Source organism: Pleuronectes platessa, chromosome 19 (genome assembly GCF_947347685.1).
Source record: "Pleuronectes platessa chromosome 19, fPlePla1.1, whole genome shotgun sequence".
NCBI lineage: Eukaryota > Metazoa > Chordata > Actinopteri > Pleuronectiformes > Pleuronectidae > Pleuronectes > Pleuronectes platessa.
The window spans coordinates 10,550,664-10,569,541 of NC_070644.1; the positions used below are offsets into that span (position 1 = coordinate 10,550,664).

At 43.5% G+C, this 18,878-nt stretch overlaps 1 protein-coding gene across 5 annotated transcripts in view; it reads right to left on the reverse strand.

Annotated features, from left to right (window-relative positions):
- Positions 1–433: 433 nt before the first annotated feature.
- Positions 434–18,878, reverse strand: part of sema4d (sema domain, immunoglobulin domain (Ig), transmembrane domain (TM) and short cytoplasmic domain, (semaphorin) 4D) — a 38,899-nt gene continuing 20,454 nt past the window's right edge. For 4 of the 5 annotated variants that reach the window (XM_053411353.1, XM_053411357.1, XM_053411355.1 and 1 more), the window contains 14 exons: positions 11,579–11,712; positions 10,510–10,655; positions 10,362–10,424; positions 10,171–10,269; positions 9,959–10,052; positions 9,651–9,767; positions 7,845–7,996; positions 6,912–7,087; positions 6,613–6,769; positions 6,228–6,450; positions 5,395–5,507; positions 4,712–4,884; positions 4,409–4,455; positions 434–3,445 (listed from right to left, as the gene is read on the reverse strand). In XM_053411353.1, coding sequence (XP_053267328.1) covers positions 2,442–3,445; positions 4,409–4,455; positions 4,712–4,884; positions 5,395–5,507; positions 6,228–6,450; positions 6,613–6,769; positions 6,912–7,087; positions 7,845–7,996; positions 9,651–9,767; positions 9,959–10,052; positions 10,171–10,269; positions 10,362–10,424; positions 10,510–10,655; positions 11,579–11,712 — 2,698 coding nt within the window. In that variant the 3' untranslated portion in view covers positions 434–2,441. Of the gene's footprint in view, positions 3,446–4,408; positions 4,456–4,711; positions 4,885–5,394; positions 5,508–6,227; positions 6,451–6,612; positions 6,770–6,911; positions 7,088–7,844; positions 7,997–9,650; positions 9,768–9,958; positions 10,053–10,170; positions 10,270–10,361; positions 10,425–10,509; positions 10,656–11,578; positions 11,713–12,066; positions 12,335–18,878 lie in introns of those variants that run through there. The other variant, XM_053411356.1, reaches the window with a different exon arrangement.

The following is an 18,878-nucleotide window of genomic DNA, read 5'->3' on the forward strand; positions in this document are numbered from 1 at the left end:
ATGAATTTTTCTGTTTGGCCTTGAGATGCAGAAACGACATTAGAATTTAAGGGGCACGACCTTGGCAGAGGATTAGACTCTACTGATTGCCATTCTAGTCGGATTCTGATTTTAGGTCTTTCTTTTTTTCATATTCTTTCTAAATTTCATCCTTTATTTGCATTGTTGCAAATTGTTTACGTTTTTCTAACTGTTAGATAGAACAGAGTTACTGATGAAGCAGGTCTTGATGAGCTGCACATTCGAAAGTTTATATTGACTTTAATTCATTTTCAGGTTAATGAACTTATTTCCCAAAACTCTTGTCATAATTTGTTCAGGTCATGCACAAGGATCACGGCTTCTCAGCCACATGCAGCAGTGATTCTTTTGCACGTATTCACACAAAAATACAAAGAAAAATGACTGAAGTCAAGAACAAGCCAGAGTGGAAAACAGTTTGACAAGATTTATTTAACCTACCAAGAGCCACAGCCCCAAAAATGTCCCCTAGATTTATGTACATCTTCAAAGTGTTTTTTCCATATATACAAATAAACTGTATTTACACTTGTTTACAGGCACAATTTTTTAAGTTTGAGATGAACTCATCCTAAATTTATTTGCTCCAAGGAGAGATGAGAATGATTCGCTCCACTGTTTTTCATGTTCCACGTCCGACCACTGTTACACAATAATGTACATCAAATCTAACCTTTCATTGACATACAATCGATAACTGTGAGGAAAACCAGATCACAGCGGAAGGACAGTTTAATTTTGAACCCAGATTTGTCTTCTTTCTTTTTTTTACATTCACTTATGATACAGGTATCGTCTGTTACTTCTAAAAAAAAAAAAAAAAGGGCAGGCATGTTTTATGCAGAATCCAGAAACACACACACTCATAAACACACATTCCCAGTTAGTTTATGGGTTGTGAAATGGTGGCATGCGAAAGAATGAGTAGGGGGGAAATGGCGTAGAGAAAAGGGAGGGTTAAAAACGAGAGAATTTCCAAACGGGGATGGTTTTCTTTTGGGGGGGGGGGGGGGTGTAAGCCGAGTCACCGCCAGAGGCACCACTCACCCAGGGCGAGGCAGAAGAGCAGGAAGGCCTCGTGGGCGTGAACCCCCCAGGCCTGGTCCTTCAGCAAGGGAGGCAAGAGTCTCACCTCGGCCTCCCGAGCCTCCACACTGTGGGGCTTGGTAGAGGAGGAGGTGGAGGAGGAAGAGGAGGAGGAAGAAGGGAGGACAGAGGGAGTTCTACTTCCAGACAGGGAGAATGAAGTGTCGACAGGAGAGGAGGCTGTGAGGGAGGGAGTGATGGAGAAAAGAGTGTTGAGGAAAACAGGAAATCTCAAAAAGGGAGGACATGCAAGAAAGACAGAAAGGAGCGACTAATGAATGAGGAATAGGACTTAAACAGATCTGCTGCAATAAATAAAATAAAATAAAATAGAAAAGGAAAAAAATCATAACTTGCACAAAAGAGACAAAATGACTTTACCACAGATTTGACGTCTTAAATAATAATTATCTGAAAATGTTCTAAAACTGAAATAAAGGTTTTAATTAAAAATAAGTATAAAAAAATAACTTCAGATTACTTCCAGGGCTTTTTTTTTTTCGAGGAAAGAACAACTGACTGTTGATATCATCATAAACAATATTAACGTTATTAACAAACCACAAGAGGGCAGATGACTAGTAGAGGTTAATACACAGGACTGTCAGGAGTTGTATCCACGTAGGAAAGTCTACTTCACAGGGAGGGAAAAGAAATTAAATACAAAGACTCCAGATTGTTGCGCAGGATGATTCCAAACAAGACATTGGTTTGATTTGAATCCATGTTTTTCTCTTTTTCTGACATTTCGAACTCAACTTCGCCGCCTCGACGGGTGAGATAAGGCGCTCTGCAGACGGCGACATAGTACAACCAAGCGAGGCTGCAAAGTACAGAGAAAATCTTTCCTGAGAAAACACTAACGGTGAAGCATTTACCCAAGTTCAACAGCAAACGCTTTGCTTTGAAGGAAAAAAAAAAAAATGCAAAAGCTTTCAGAGATTTTTTCTCAACCGGGCTTTACTAAATAAAAAAACGATTCCAATTTGGAAAACATCACAGTAACTTACCAATTTGGTAAACAATGTTTCCAGTTTGGAATTTAAGAAATAGCTTCACTTGCTGGACTAAGCTGAGATAGTGCAGCTTCAATGTGCACAGTTGTACTTTATCAGAAAAAGCTCTAAGTCAGACAGCAGGAGGTAAATCTGCACAATTGGGGCGCCCGCCTTAAGCCTTGTAATGATAAACCGTCATCCAATGCTGTACACTGACTGAACATACTTCCATATAGAGGACAACACTTAAGACTTGTGAGCAGTGGGAAGATGCAGAAAGAACGTGATCCCCTGTAACTCCTCTTGATGCCGAGAGAAACTAGAGCAGGCGCCTGCTTAGCAGTAAGGTTCATCTGCGTCTGCAAACTGGATGGGCTGAGATTCACAGTCCACGTCAAAGGGTTTCTCCTGCGACGGGCTGTCCTCTCCGAAGTTGTGGGAGGGGATCCGACCGTTGCCGGACTCTGGCTCGGTCTCGTACCCTGTGTCGCGGAGCGCCCGCAGGTGTGTGGTTTGGCTGCCGTTCTGCGTCGGCTGCTCCGTCATTTGAATTTTGTCCGTCGTGGACGCTTCCATCAGACCTGCTTCACAGGCACGATACTCAGGCTGACTGGCGCTCTTGTGGCTGCCCAGCAGAGCAGCTCGCATACGCAGGCAGGGAGCTGGAAGGTACTGCATGTAGCAGTTGTAGGCCAGCGCAGCCAGGAAGAGGAGGAAAAACAGGAGGAAGAGTAAGAGGAGGGCAATGCTGTTGTTTTGCTGCAGATACTCGGCCGCTGGGTCCCGGTTGTCAGGGCGGGCGCTGTTGGAGCTTGATGGGAGAGCTTCCAACTTTGGCTGGAGCTTGATTGTGCTGCTAGGGGGCGGGGTTAGTGACGAGTCAGTTTGGGGCGGGGAGGTGAAGAGGGCCAAGGCTGGGTAGGTGGGGGGAGCGAGGGCTGAAGTTAGTGTGGCTTTGTCTGTCTCATCATTACCTTCAGCGGAGCTAGGTGTCTCGTGGCTGCCGGGGGTGGTGGTGCGGTGGCCCGCCTGGTGTGGGGCTCTGGTCGGGAGATCCAGAGTGAGGACGTATCCAGCCAGGAGGCGACTGAAGTTCTTACCGGCAGCGGCGGCCCATTCCACGGACCAGCACTCGTAGTGACCTTGATCCTCTGGTGCCACGCTGTAAATGAGGAGACCATTTTCACCTATGAGGTGAAAGCGAGATGCCTCGGTGAGAACCGAGCTGTTGGATTTCCACATCACATGGGCCAGGTTGGAGTGGACCAGGCAGGGCAGCTCGACAGAGCTCCCCGGTTTCACCTTCATTTGCTGGTAGTCCTTAAGCAAAAGACCTGACACTGCAAAGCAAAACAAGAGAGAGAATAATGAGTTTTGCATAGTTAAAGTCTTGTCTAGTAACAGGTCCTGTTTGTAACAGATGATGAGAACAAACAGACAAGACATGGTTTTAACATTTGATAACAAAATAAAATCCTTCTTTATTTCTTTACCAGATTTAGATTTCAATAGGGCGATGCTTAATCTGCCCATTTGGAATTGGCTGGTGACTCAGCCTGTGATTAAGCTGGGAGCAATTTTCTCTAACTTTAAAAGTGACCTGAGGTTATTGAGTCGCTGCAAGTAAAGACCTGCTGCAGAACTCAGTCCACAGAGCCCTGAAGCTGATCCATCACTGCTGCACAAAGAGCTGTTCAGTTCAGTGAAGCCTCACTCAGTACGCAGAACCCCGAACTGGAGAATCAGCTGTTGTGAACAAGATGTTGTCTTGATCAACAATGTCACTAACACTGGAGAGTCCGGGCCGCCGGTGCTAACAAACGCTGGTCACCTGTTCATGCAAAGTTTATCATCACATGTCCAAAATGCACAAAGTTCAACACTGGACTTCATTGGGTCAGTGTTGAATTTGGTGCCATGGTGGCACATGCCAAGTGTGAAACGGATGAGATGAACGGTTCTCAAGATATACAAGCCACATGCAGACAGACAGAATTAGCAGATAGATAGATGACAGTATGCTGGACTACTGTGGCTTCCACATTAGATTTGAGGGGATTTTCAGAAACCATTCAGTAATGGGATAAAATGGTCAAGGAAGTGGAGAAATTCATCCTTTCACTTAACTCCACCAATGCAGCCTTAAGAATAAAAACATCCTTCACTTTAAAACATTTGTGTTATTTAGCAATATTATACCAGATCGATGCACTTTATGATTGACATGGTGGGTTCTTGATTGCATGTCTGCCCATGTAATAAAATGTCTTTGTCCTGTAGTATATGAGCATGTTGCAGCCTACCTGAAGGACACTTGTCTGCGTCACCATTCAGGCTCTGGATCAGCTTCCTGAAAAAACAAAACGTCTTTATTATTTTCACGAGGCTTAATCTATGCACCGACCCTGAAACGGAAAAACAACTCATGCAAGGATGTAAAGCAGGTCAGACTGGATGGAGTTTAATAACAAGACGCCACTCGATTCTGGTTGGGCTTCAGTTAACCAGTGTAATAATGCAGGAGTGGAGTACTGGCATGTACAGAGTAGATGTGAGTGTGATAGATCAGGCGTTAGAACAAATCTTGAAGCTCAATGGTGAGTTACCCGTGCTGTGGGTTGGGAGCATCTAAGATGTTGACGCAGGCGGCGGTGTGGCGGTCCCAGGCGCAGTACGGGTCCCGTGCCAGGACGCAGCCATCACAGGACGGATACCTGCCACAGAACGCTGTGGGTGACTGGACCACGCCCGAGTCTGAACCGGCGTACAGGGATCGTGTCTGTGGAAACAGAAGGTGGTTCACTATAATGTGCCAAAGAAACTTCACACAGCAAAGGTACAATATACTAAGAAGTCAGGAACCTCACTTGGGTTAAAGACAGAGAAGACAATTCTGCATCTACTTTGAAAAGGGAAATTATCATAACGGTCTGTATAGGTTGCAACACAAACTCCAGACAACCACAAACACACGCTATCATAATAATAACAACGTGCCGGCTTCAATTTAGAGGAAATGTTGATTTTGCTGCAGACATTTTCTTGGTAACTTCCTGTCTTCACAGCAGAATAACCACACACACACACACACACACACACACACACACACACACACACACACACACACACACACACACACACACACACACACACACACACACACACACACACACACACACACACACACACACACACACACACACAATGTGGGTTTTAGCTCGGAAAACACCTAGACATTGTTGTCTATTTCTCAAGGTGCGGGTTGTGTCTTCGTGTGAAAGTCACTGACCTCAGATGACAGCAGTAAGTTCTTGATGGGCTCCGGGCTCTTTAGAAGCTGGATCTCCTCCACCATGTGAACGTCTCCTTCGTACACCACCGACTTGTGCAAGATGCCCTTATCTAAAAAGGAACATGGTCAAATGTCAGTCAGTCGGCCGAGGTACAAGCCGGCAGCAACAGGGAAAACAAAAAAGATATAAGGAAAATCTGAAGGTATTATATTTGTGTGTGAGAGAGGGCTTTTGTTGTGTAAAATGAATTTCTGTGTATATGTGTGTTTGTGTGTATTTCACTATGGGGGAGGAAAGGATAACGTAATAAAGAGAAACCTACTATAGTCTTTACTTTGTACATTTTAGCATATTAATCTCCATTTATCATCTATTGTAGTTGTCATGTGTGTTGTAAACTGACATTATCCACATGATTTCACATTGAAATGGCTTTTAAAAATGTATAATGGTTGAAATGTCTGCAGTTACTTCTAAGTATAAAAAGGAACAGCTTCCAAAGGTCACCAGACAATATGACAAGCTAAACACAACCTATATTGGAATAAGTCTACTGTTCCGCTTATAACAATTTGTTCACTTTGTTATCTGGTGAAAAAACAAAACGAAAAGTTGGCATACCGTGATACATTGTCAAGCATATTTCCCTGTGTAGACTGAATTTAGTTTAATACACTTTAGTGAATGCAACAAAACAAAAATAAACATTAGTTATGAGACACAGTACCAGCACATGAATACTCAAAAGGACAAATGGCCGTTATAAATACATCCTACTCTGTCAAATCTTTGACATTGTAATGAATGTAAACTGATAAACTCTTGTGACCTGTTGTGGTAAAGATGACGTCGTAAACGTTCCCGTCGAGCGCCCGCACCCTCTCCACGACGATCTGGGTGTAGTTGACGTCTTTGGTGATGAGACGAGGACCGTTGCCAATGGGCAGGACAGGGTCCTCCAGCAGGGGGTGGTCCTTCACAAACTGAAGGGTCTTGTCCGGCAGGTGGAGGGAGCTGCTGATGTTCTGCTGTCGCATTAAGTTGTTGATGCACTGGTGGAGAAAATAAAGATTGTATTGTAAACTCACATCTACTAAGTACTGAATTGGTGGATGAGTGGATTCATATCTGATGAGCTACACAAAGTTCACACCAATGTTTCCATGAATCTGAGCTCAGTCTTAATAGTTCAAATTTGTGTTCAGAGTACTTACTGCTCCAGGACGTGGAGAAGGAGTGATGCCATTGTAGCGCACCCACTTGGTGTGACTCTGCTCCACTGTGGCCTTCTGCATGTACTTGCCCTTGGAGAAGACGTCCTCCACAGCCGTCATGTTATAAGCGCACACGGCTGACAGGCCCACGTTACCCCTGAGGCACGAGGAGGATGATGATGGCGTCGAGAGAGAAACGAGGGAGGAGAGGTGAATTTAGAAACCTGCATTATATTGTATAATATCCCACTTTGTTTTCCCTTTCCTCATCCCCAGCTCAAGATCTTCAAATCACTGACCACTGGGAGGTGAAGACGGCGTAGATGACCGTGTCCCTCCAGTCGGACTCCTTCAGGATGAAGACGTCGTGCACTACGTTGAAGACGAAGTTGAGCTCGGGCATGGAGCACACCAGCTTAGCTTTGAGAAAGGACGTCCACTTCTTCTGCAGAGTGCGCTGCCCCCCGAGGTCGCCCTGTGGTGGGATATTGAAGACATTAGGCAGTGTGGGGAGAGGCAGAAGAAAGAGGCCAAAGAAAACAGATGATGAAAAGAGGGAATGGCCGGTGTACGAGTTTAAATATTCATACAACAGCATTTACAGTCTCATTATATGCTGACATGAGCTGACGTGTCGGTTTCTGGCTTTTTGGGATGTATACAAATAGCATCATAGTTCATTACAAGTTTTGGGTTCAAAATGTCACTCCTGTTTTGGTCATCAGTCACAGTCAAACACGGAACTCCAGATATTCTGCATAAATTATACAGAGTGTCGTAACTATGATGCTAAACACAAGCTGATTTTACAGTATGAGGAAATGTGGTCATATTGCCTCCTGAAAAACAATCACAATATATTCTAGAGTCTTATGTTAGGTACCTGTTATATTTTAGAAAGGGACCATTTTGCAATCTTAGACGAGGACGCTAAGTTATTTGCTTCCAATTTTACAACTTTATTGATCCAGGGGGAAATTAAGAAATATCAAACGTAGAAGGTTTTATTTTCTTTTCAGACTCATGCTTCTCTGCAGCAGAGATCTTTATAGATGTGGACTTTGCTCCTGAATTTACATGACGCAATGAAAAAACAAATATATGATATGAGCTCAGGTAATAGATAAAGACAAAAGAAGGTGAGGATGACTGCACTCACAGTCAGCAGGAGTGTCAGGGCTATAAAGGCAGGTGCTGCTGGTATGTACAGATGGTGCATGACGTGCACTGACCTTACAGACGCGCGCCACCCTGGGGATGAGCAGCTTGCCAAAGAATTCGTACTCCACCGACACCTCGGTGAAAAAGTAGTAGATTTTGTCGTCCTCGCCATATGCTTGGTTCCTCCCTTCTCTGATCACGTCGGCGTGAACAAAACTGGGCTCTGCAAGGAAAGCGGAGAGGGGAGAGAGAAAGAGAAAGTTGATAGTGAAAATGGAGGAAGACCAGGATAATTGATCTGTTATTGTGAAAGACTCCTTGGGTTCCTGTTCCTAAGGGTGCTATTACCTATAATTTAGCAGAAACCCCTTTTCAACCCTAACAACTAGACACTAGGGATGTTCCACTCAAGTTTTTCTTTGACCATGAAACCTAATCCAAGTCTTCTAATAGTCGGTCTTGCTGATACCGAATCCAAATCAAATACTTAGGCCCTATTCAGACCTGGTATTAACATCCGCCCATAGAGATCCGATCACAAGGCGACAGCTCGATATTCCTGTTCACACCTGGTGTTAAAATGTGTCCTGAATGCGTTTCCTTGACCACTTGTGATCGGATCTCACTTTCACGCTCTATAGGCAAATAATGATAGAGGTCATTTCTGTTTGCTAGACCAAATAATGCAGTTCTGAGTTGACAGATGTGTCCAGAGTGTCGGTGTTGGTTGGGGAGAGAGAGATGTTAATACATTTGATTCTTTGTTAAACTGTAGCAGATCAGAGGATGCCAGCTGAGACCACCTGCGCATGTGGTCTGAGGTGATCAGAGCTCAGCTTTTAGGACATGTGTTCAGACCCGAACTTCAATCTGAACACTGGCGACCGGATCACTCAGGACCGATGTTAATACCAGGTCTGAACAAGGACTTAGAATCATGTAAAATACGAAACAGACACCTAATCTTTCACAAGGTTCTCCAAACAGTTCCCTGATTCCAAACTATCACGTTAATTTAGTCTACAAAGCATTTATATGTAAACGTTTGTGTTTTGACTGTCATATTTGCAAGCAATGACCAGTAAATGGTTGCTAAGTCTGAATAAAAGCAATTAACTGATTGAATAATGAATCATTCAGCAGTTCTAGTGTCATGAATGCAGCGGTCAGAACATCTGTATTCAACGTGTGATAAAATGATTTGACATTTGTGTCTATTTATTTAATTCTTAAACATTCATTCATATCATATCAGTAATTTAACAGGGAGAATGCTGCTTCTGAAACTGACATGTTACAGAATTGCCACAATACAAATGTAACACAGAGAGTGAACAGTCAAGTCAATGGAATTTTTGCACACTCAAACTGATTATCTGAGCATTTTGCAAATCTCAGTCTCAGAACACCATTTATATTGTGCTTATCGACCACTTCAGGTGCTTTACAGTACTAGTCACGTTCACCCATTCATGCAGCGCAATTCTTCCATCACCCTCTCCCAACAGAGCAGCAATTTGGGGTGCAGTATTTTGCCCAAGGACACTTTGGCATGTGGACTAGAGCAGCCGTAGATCAAACCACTGACCTTCTGGTTAGTGGGCAACCCCTGAGGAACAGCTGGCTCAGCTTTTTGCATACTCACTTGCACGTTGAAACTTAATATTTTTTATGTTTTGGTCTTTCAAAGGACAGCAGTGGCGCTTGAGTCTTTAAGTTTGCCAATACAGATCCAGTCAAATGCTTCCACACAGGACTGGCGCTACATCTTTCCCCGAAACAAAATCTTCAACGCTTCGGAAAAATCATCTCCTCCAAACCAAACACTCCTAAAATTTATTCAAGATGTTCACTTGTCACGTTCTGTTCCAACTCACCATTGAGCCACGACGTGGAGTACTCCGTTCGGAGCAGGGACTGGTCTGGAGAGTATCTGGAAATAATCGGTTCGCTTCCTAAGAAGTTAAAAGCTGTGCCAGAGTACAGCACTCCGTCTGATAGAGAAGCAGAAAAGACAAGTAGAAAATAAAGCAACAAAAGAGCAATTTATTGTCCAGTGAAGCCATGATGCCCTCCCCAATCCAGAGAGAAGAGGAGATTATGAAGATTATTATGCTTTTTACTGCAGGCGGACGACCAAATTAACTCTTAGTGAAAGAAGATAAAACCGGGTGCTGCTACTCACCGACCATGACGGTGGTGAAGCTCTGCGACGGGTCAAAGGAGCATTGTCCCCGGCCATCTTCAGCCCGACCATCCAATGAGAAGTCAGCGAGGTTCTGAGAGCGGAGGGGATTCAGTTTCAGTTAAAGGCTTCTCGGGTTGTTGCATTGATCGGCGAGTCCGGACAAGTTTATTATTGCAGGACTAAGATGGAGGGAGTGAGCAGTAACCTACCAAGTAATCACAGCGAGGTTGAAAGGCGTGCGTGCCGCAGACGTACAACCGCTCGTCATCTACCGCTTGGAGAACTCGAATGTAGTTTAGACAATCCTTCTGGAAGAGTCATAAACAAATTAAATTACTCTCAGGTTTTATTATTCGTCAACACGTGTGATAATATTCTGAAACAATTAAGTTGAACAAACCTCTTTGGATTTTCCTTTGAGCGTGCACATCAACAAGGGGTTTTCTGCGACTGTCCACTCAACCTGGATGGGTAAAAAGGGTTTTTCAATGCATATGAATGTTTCTTTAAATCTCCATTTGTCAGAAATCGTATTTGCTCGTTGATACCTTGTTGTTCCGGACTGTCACGTTCTTCTTGCTGAGCTGGAAGATGGCCTCCCTGGCTCCGACATACAGCGCATCCTTTTTATCGCTCAGCAGCAACGTAGAGTAGTTGTAGATCCCGGGCTCCGAAAACTCCAACAGATCTAAATCTGTGCGCAACAGGATCAGATCACGTTATTTTAGCAGCCATAACAACCATAAAATGCGCATTCAATTTCAAGCTGAAAATATGAAAGAAGTCCCCTGTTGTGATAAATCAACAGATAATTATTACCCTACACTTACATTAAATTCGAGAGATTTAACGCTTTAATGTCTTTCAGCTCATTGTTTTTGTTTGATGGTGCTGGACTAGTTTTATGGGTTTGGCTTCACTTTCACTCTCCTCGTCAGGGTCGTTTCCAGTTGCAGCAGGGTTAAGTTGCACTTAGTATTAACTGCCGTACCCCTGATGAACTCTTACAATGTCAACACAAGGCTCTAGATGTAACATGGACGACAAGGCCACCTTACACACAGCTTTGATTACTGCAGAAGCTGAACTCTCCAACGAGCGTATGAGACACGAATCTGTCGAGCGCATGTCTCGTTGTGCTGGGAGCTGCAAACCTAGAGGAGAGTTTGTGTTCGCATGGCTTTTGGTTGTGCCAGGTGCAAGTGGGTTCGGGTTGCAGGTGCCTGGACATAAACACCGCAATGATGAAAGCAAATACTCTCAGTGACTGACTGACTGCAACAGTGACTGGAGGGACTTTGTTAAAGGGTGAGTACAACACAGCCACTGAGTTACTGCAGCTATTTCTGTGAACAGCGGTAAGCAAACACAACGTCCGCCTGACGGTAAAAGCTCAACAACTGCAGAGTCTGAGTCCGAGGAGATAAATTAAGGATGTAACCAAGCAAGTCAAAAGATATTCGACTTTATGAACACATTGGCTCATTTATACTTATAATTTTATCCTACTTAGCCTTTAGTTATCAAAATGACAAACAATGTATTTGTCTCTCAAATTACTGCTTAATTCTCTCAATCATATTTAATTTAGACACGGTTGTGTACAGTCCGCCTCACCTTGGTGTCTCCAGGACGTTCGAGGCACAGCGTGGGGTCCGTGGGTGGAGACCTCCAGGAGCAGACCCAGAAACACTCCCAGCACGCCAAATCCCATATTAGACTCGGATGACTTCGGAATGGTGAAGTTTCCTCTGCAAAGACACACACGTGGACGGACAAAAGTGAGGCAACACAGCTGATGCACTGGAAAAAAACATTTTCCGAAGAGGAGACCAGCGAGTTCCTCACAGCCTGAACTAAATAAAAGGGGGACTGGCATCAAATCCACTTCCCTCACACTGAGCTGGCCGAACTGATTCATCCTCTTTAGTGACGCTCAGAGGGTCAGTGGAGCGCGTCAGTCACATGCATGAGAGATGATCTTTTGGACTGAGACAGCATAAAACCACTCCTCATAAAATAATAAAAATGTAACCATGTGAGAAAACAGGAAATAAGCTTTCACCAGTGAGGGGAAACAACTAAGCCATTTGCAATTTTCATACTTTAATCTAAAGGAAGAACATCTCATAGTTGCCTCTTAATCGGTTGCGTCCGGATACTCCAGGAGCCAGAGGAGGCAGCGGCATGACGACACCCTGAACTTACATGACCCATCACTAGTTTGTAGAGACCCACATCCAGCTGAGGTGATTCTCTGACCTATCTGTGTTTAAAATCTGTTTGCAGTTATGCAACAACCTAACACCTCGGGCTTAAGAAAATCCCCTTTTTACTTGTTACTCTGCACGGCAGCATTGTTCCCACACAGTAATGGGTGGATACGTTGGCCTCGCCTCATGACGAGACAGTATCAATGATGGGGATGATGACGACAGCATTCCTGGCAGCTACACTATCAGCTCTTATCAGGTGCAGGTGTTCTTTTCCATTTGTCAATTTGTGGAGTTGGTGATCTTTCAGCCTTTTAGCGGCTCGTCGTTCCCGCTGCGTTCGCCGCAGGCTTTGGATGATAAGGACTCCATTAGGGTGCCGCGTGCTGCACGCGTGTGCGAGTTAAATTATCCAGACCCACCCCACAACACAAATGATGTCTAATTCAATGAAACCTTAAGCTAATCTGTTCCCTAAGCTTTAAAGTGAAAGTCACTGCAGGTTTTTTTGCATTTTCAAACATAGCTGCTTTCAGACATGCACTTAAATCATTTTCCTGAAATATTCCAAAGGAGCTGTATGTGAGAACCCAAATGTCCAAGTGAGTTGCCTCCTGAGAAAATGTCAGAATGAGCCAATGTGAGAATACTGCAGAAAAATCCACAGCAAGTGAGTGGGTTGAGGTTTCTAACATATGACAGAAGTGAAACGAGTAGAAGAGAAATACCTCTGGACGATAAAGAGCTGCCGCACAAGAAGTCAACTTTGAAAGACAATGAGATTTGAGAGCTTTTGGAGATAAGCGATGCCTCGATGAGCTGTAAACAAATACCTAATGCTTTCCGCACTTTAATCTAAGTGTCATGCCCTCCCTCCTGCTGATCTACTCAGACGCCACCTCTCGCCTTAATGTTCCCGACATTTGTCTGTTGTTGTGAATGCCAACAATCTCCTTATGTGTTCTTCGTGTGTGAAAGGAAAACTGAAGAAAATGTCCAGATCTGATTTTCCTTACATTTCACAGCTGACATTTACAGCTCATATCTGAAAATGGCTTTAAATACACCCATACACTGGGAAGTGATATATTCAATAGCCTCAAACAATCATGACGTTATATAACAGAAAGCAAAACAAAACACTGATGTAGAAATTTAGGACACATGCTGATTTTGGTATCTCAATGACGGAGTTGGTCACTATCACTAATGACATTTTGGTGCACTCTGTCCTTTTAGGAAGACTTGTTTTTTTATGTGAAATAGTTAGTAACTTAATAGTTGAACACACGATGTTTAAAGTCGACAATTCTGGGTCAACAGAAAAGCTGGGGGGAAAGCACGAGATTTAAAGCTTAAAGTAAAATACTAAAATAAATCTCTAAATCTGTTCTCAATCGGGCTTGTAATACAGCCATGTTTGGTAAATTTAATGCAGTGAAGGCCACATGCACAATAACCTCGAGGTCAATTTTCATGACTGTCGGCTAAATTCCCTCTGACATGGACGGAGAGCTGTGTAAATATCATTAACACTGATGTGGCATCAACTCAAAGTGATTAGCTCACATAATTCAATCGTTAGGCTGATGTTCTTCCTTTCTCTTCATCCAATGAGAGGAAGCATCTCCGGCCTGGTCACCCGTCTTTACTCATGTTTAACATCAATAACTTTGGCTTTTACGATAATTAGCCCTGACTGGAGTCTATAGAAAGAGAAACAAGCAGGAGGAAGGTGGGTCTGACCGCTCAGTGGACTCGCTTCACTTTTCTCAGGGTGTAAAATGATCTGCCACAAAACAGGTTATTCTGGTTTTCAGGAAGAACTAAAGTACCAGTAGCCGCACACCTCCGCAAAATGGGTGGGACAAGGCGGGGGTAAGAGGTTATCGGATGTCTGGTAAGATGAGGACCGAGATAAACTGGCAGGAAACGAAAACCTGTATCACTACGTCTGAAGAAACGTGAGCTTAATAAGCATTCAAGAATGATTTTCACAATCAGGTGGCTTAAGGGGAAATCTGGTGAATCACTAGAATGGCACTGGACATCTGTCAAAACAAAACCCTGTTGTCGCCTATTCCTTTCTTTTTAACTGTGCCACACCGACCGGTCTCTGCTTCTTGACTCACACATTCAAACTTCCAAATCAAAATACACCAGTCACTGATTCTGTTACCTAGAGGTTTTATTAATTCAACAAACTCAGAGACAGTTTCCTACATGCTTGCTCCATCGCAGCTCATCTGACTAATCACAATAAATAGATCAAATAATCAAACCAGAACAATAATCAGTTAGAAAAATATACGTCGGCTTTCCAATCAATCACATTTATGAAATTATAGTTTACAATAAACATAAAAATATTGACCTAACACCTGCTATCTTGCCATGCTAAAGAAAGTGGTAAAAAAATATTCCTCCGTCCGCGCCATTGTTACCCTTTTGAGTTTTTGCATAATGCAGGCAAACAAATTGACAATATATTCTATATTATAATATATTACAACCAAAACTGATATTCTCAAATTCCTTTACTGGGTCGTTTGTTCTCTGTTTAGATTTTTTCAACCAGAAATAACCAGCAAACGATAGAATCACAAAAAACAGATAAATCATTGTCAACCACGTATTAATGACCCAGTAGCACCATTGTGGCCAATTCCACTCAAATATAGGTTAGTAATCAGTTACCCCAGCCATGGGCGACATCAGTTAGTGAAAAGGGGGCAGAAAGATAATTGATTATTGATTTGGTTGTAAATGGAACAAATGACCCCAGATCTTTGACCCCCCACATACTACGATTTTAGATTTTTTTTTTTGGCGATGGTTTTCTCTGGCTAAATCAGGCGAAGATGGAATTCCATCCCGGCTTCTGCCTTAGTCATGGACTCTGCTCGGCTATAGAGGGGGTCAAGTACACAAGGACCTATTGTTTATGGAAGAGGAGGGTAGCCTCCACTCCACTCCTCCCCCCCATCACATCCACATCATCACCGCAGAGTGCTCAACAATGAACAGAGAGAGAAAGAGGGGACAGAGGGAGAACAACATCACGTCTCCCTCACATCCAGTTCTTTTACGCTGTTGCCAATCTAAATGCCAGGACAGCTTAGCCTCGAGGAAAGCCATCGAGCCGAGACGGGGTTTTCAAAGATCACACAGGCCCATGAGCTCGGGATGTGGATGCGTGCGTCCCTTAAAGATGATCCATGAGGTGTCTAACGACGGTGGCATTAGCTGTGATTGTTTAACGGAAGCAGAGAGAAAGGACGGGCGTGACGCAGGCGTAGCATGAGGGGATGAGATAACAAAAGTCCATGACAAAACCCCCAGACGGACCAAATTTCTCTGTTTGTGTCCTCTGAAAAAAAAAACTCTGGTGGCACGCTGCATAAATAAAAGCTTTGAATGAGATTTCTGCCCTCAGTCTGTGCACTCCCGATGCCCTCTGTCCATTCCACCACTCTGTTCCCCATTTAGGGCTTTAAAAAAAAAGGTTCAAACCCCTTGGAGAGTCAGAGTTACAGTAGCAGAAAGGGTATACTGGCATCTACCCTATGCTACTGAGAGATTTAGTGGAGTAGCCATACTGGGCTGGGGATATTTAAGACGGTAACCATGCTGGCAGGACTCTTTGAGCCCTTTGTGTTCCCCTCTCAGCTCCTTTGACTGGGCAGGGAGGTTGACACCTGCTTGGGGCCTTGGGGTTCCCAGCACCGCGCTGCTAACTGGGCAGAGCTACTGGCAGGCTGCCCACTGAGGACAGACAGAGGGGAGGGGAAACTGGAGCTCAGCCTATCTTTGCACAAGAAGTTTGAACATGTGAAAGACAGAAAAATATATCACCATTAGCTGGGAAGTAATTTAAAGTGTTTGTGGAAGACAGACGGATCATTGGCAGAGTTCTAATCATTTAATTTTGATTGAACTGATCAGAATTATTCACTGAATAAGCACATATGTCCACTGGGTGGACAGTTGGTATACAGTATCTCTACCAAGGAGTTGGATTTGTATGCTTTAGTCCCTGTGCATTTGTTTGTTTGTTTATCAGAAGGATTGACCAAAAACTACTAAATCACATTTCCACGAAACTTGGAAGGATGGGACATGGGCCAAGAAACAACCCATTCAATTTTGGGCCAGATGAATTTTTCTCCCCTACTTTCTTTACCATTGGGAGATAGGACATTTTTTTAAATTTTCAGCAATTTCCCAGGTAATAATTCATGGAACCTTGATAAATAATGGACTTATATCTATAGCTTTATCGAAAAGAATAAAGTTGGTTCCCAATTCTTATTGAAGGTCCTTAACAAAGTCCTTTTAAAGGAAAAATAAAAAGGTGTACAAGACGTTTCAGTGCGACTTCATTCAAAACTCTACAGAAATCATAATTTAGACGATTCAGAGTCTAATTCCCAAATAAAGCCGTAGGACGACTTCACAACATGTTACTTCATTTCGTAGAGCATTTAGACAAGAAGCTCCACATCCTGCGAGCACACAGCACAGTGAGGATATGGAGTGTGGTGCAGGGTGATGTTAGGGACAGTCACCGCCTGCCAACGTCCCCACCCCAACACTTCTCTGGCCTCGCTGGCTCTCTTTTCCATGTCCTCACTCATCATCGGCATCAATGCACAGCGATGCTCTTCTTCCTTTTGCCACGGCACGCCAAGAGGCAGATTTTTCCTCATCTCCGTCTGTTGCTACAATACCAATGGGCCTCACCACGCACAAACAAACTGTGCAATGGGAAATGTGATTCGTTTATTTTGTGGAAAGAATGTCTCTTTTGGCAGTTCAGTATTTTATTTCCATACTGTGCTGCACTCAAACTTTGCTCGAAGTTGTTACTTCTGAAGGGGGAAACCAAGTTGTGCTGTCGTCAAGTCACCATCTCTGGCTGTTAGTATGGCTGCTGCTGCTTTATCATTGGGACCATCTGTACGGTACCCGCCCAGCTGTGGGAAGAGTGATTATCCAAGAGCAACAGTAGCTTATATTAATCAGCCTGCTTCACTGACGCTTCTCTAATAGTCCTGTCATAATTTAATCAAGGGCATGGCTGGAAAAACCAAACAGCCTGTTGATGACCAGGGAAACCAGAGGGAAAAATTGCAATGTTTGCTGCGTCAAACTCATGGGACACTTTGGCCCCATATGAATCCTGCCTCTTAAATGTCACTATGTGCTGGTTTTCTTAGTCTTATGTTGTATAAGTTTGAACATAAATATAAATATCTTAATTTCTCCCTTGTCCTACTGAGTAAACAATTAAGAAAATCTAAAATTTTAGTAAACGCTGTATCCCTGGAATCGGCCTCCAGGATCTCATACAACATATTAAAATATAATGCATATTTGTACGTGTAGAAATTGGCCATTAGACTATGGTTTTGGTCTGGATATGCCACATAATGACAACACATCAATATGTTTGGTCTACATGAAAAAAGGAGAGCTTCTGTGTTTACAGTATTCTTGACTGCTTGAAGTTGTCGCTCTTATTATCTCCAAAGGATATTACGAGTTAGTAGGAGCCCGGCCTGTTTGAGAATGTGAGCGCGCGAGAGAGCGTTCACTTGAAACAAAATACAGAGACCACACTGATGGGAATAGATGTCTGCTCCAATGTCATTTTACAGATTAATGGAGTTTGGCCATTGATGTGGCTGAGACTCTTGCACGCTCACGTGTTTACCCGGTAATGCAAACTGTGGGCATCAAATCCCTGTTATGAGCCTAGAGAGGGACCAGGAGCCCATCTCAAAATACTACCAGCTGCATCCCAGTTCTGGGTTGTGTTTCGCCACACGCTGATGAACCGTTTTTGACATTTGGAGTGTAGGCAGCCAAGGCTTTATATTCTCTCAGTATTGACTCAGCTACTGGCGGGACATCCCCAGCTGACTGTTGCACTTCCATCTGATCTGATGATTAAAGCTACAGTCCATCTTCAGTTCTTGTGTCTCTCACTCATTCTCCCAATTTTGTTGATGGACCCCTGTTACATTGACATTTTCATTCTAGATCACATGTCTTCAATCTGAGGTTCTCCAGTTCGTCTCCCCAACTACACACACCCAGACTTAGGTTCAAACATCACCGGAGGTGAAAAACTGCAAAGCAATCCCTCCAAACGCTTCATGCTCATTTTTCTTGTTATTTAATGCTTTCTCAACTTCCTGCAATTTGTCCAAAATTCCCCAAAAATGTTTTTACACTGCAAAACTCTGAACCAAGGTTTGTTTGATCTGAACCAACAACAGGTTTTGGTCAGACTAAATTCCGTTGGTCCAGGCTGTGGTCTGAGGCACCTTTCACACCTGTTATTTTGGTTCGGACAATGGATAAGTCTGAACTTCTGGTCCAAGCAAGGTAAGTGTGAAACTGCCCTTAGTCCAGCCTGAACATACACACACTTAGACTGAGTTGACGTCACTACAGGCAATTTATATACCCCATGAAGCCACAAAATAGCTTGTAAATTGACTTGTGTAAAATCTGTTTGTTCTCTTTTACTTTCTTTGATTTTCTTGTTATCTGGATAAATCATCACGTACAAAATCCACAGCTCTGGTCTGCACCATCTGGAATTCACTGGAGATAGACACAAGCCTTCAGTTGTTAAGTGCAAAGCCACCGTGTCGAAGCCACATAGTCATCTGAAGCCCAATGAAACAGCTGTG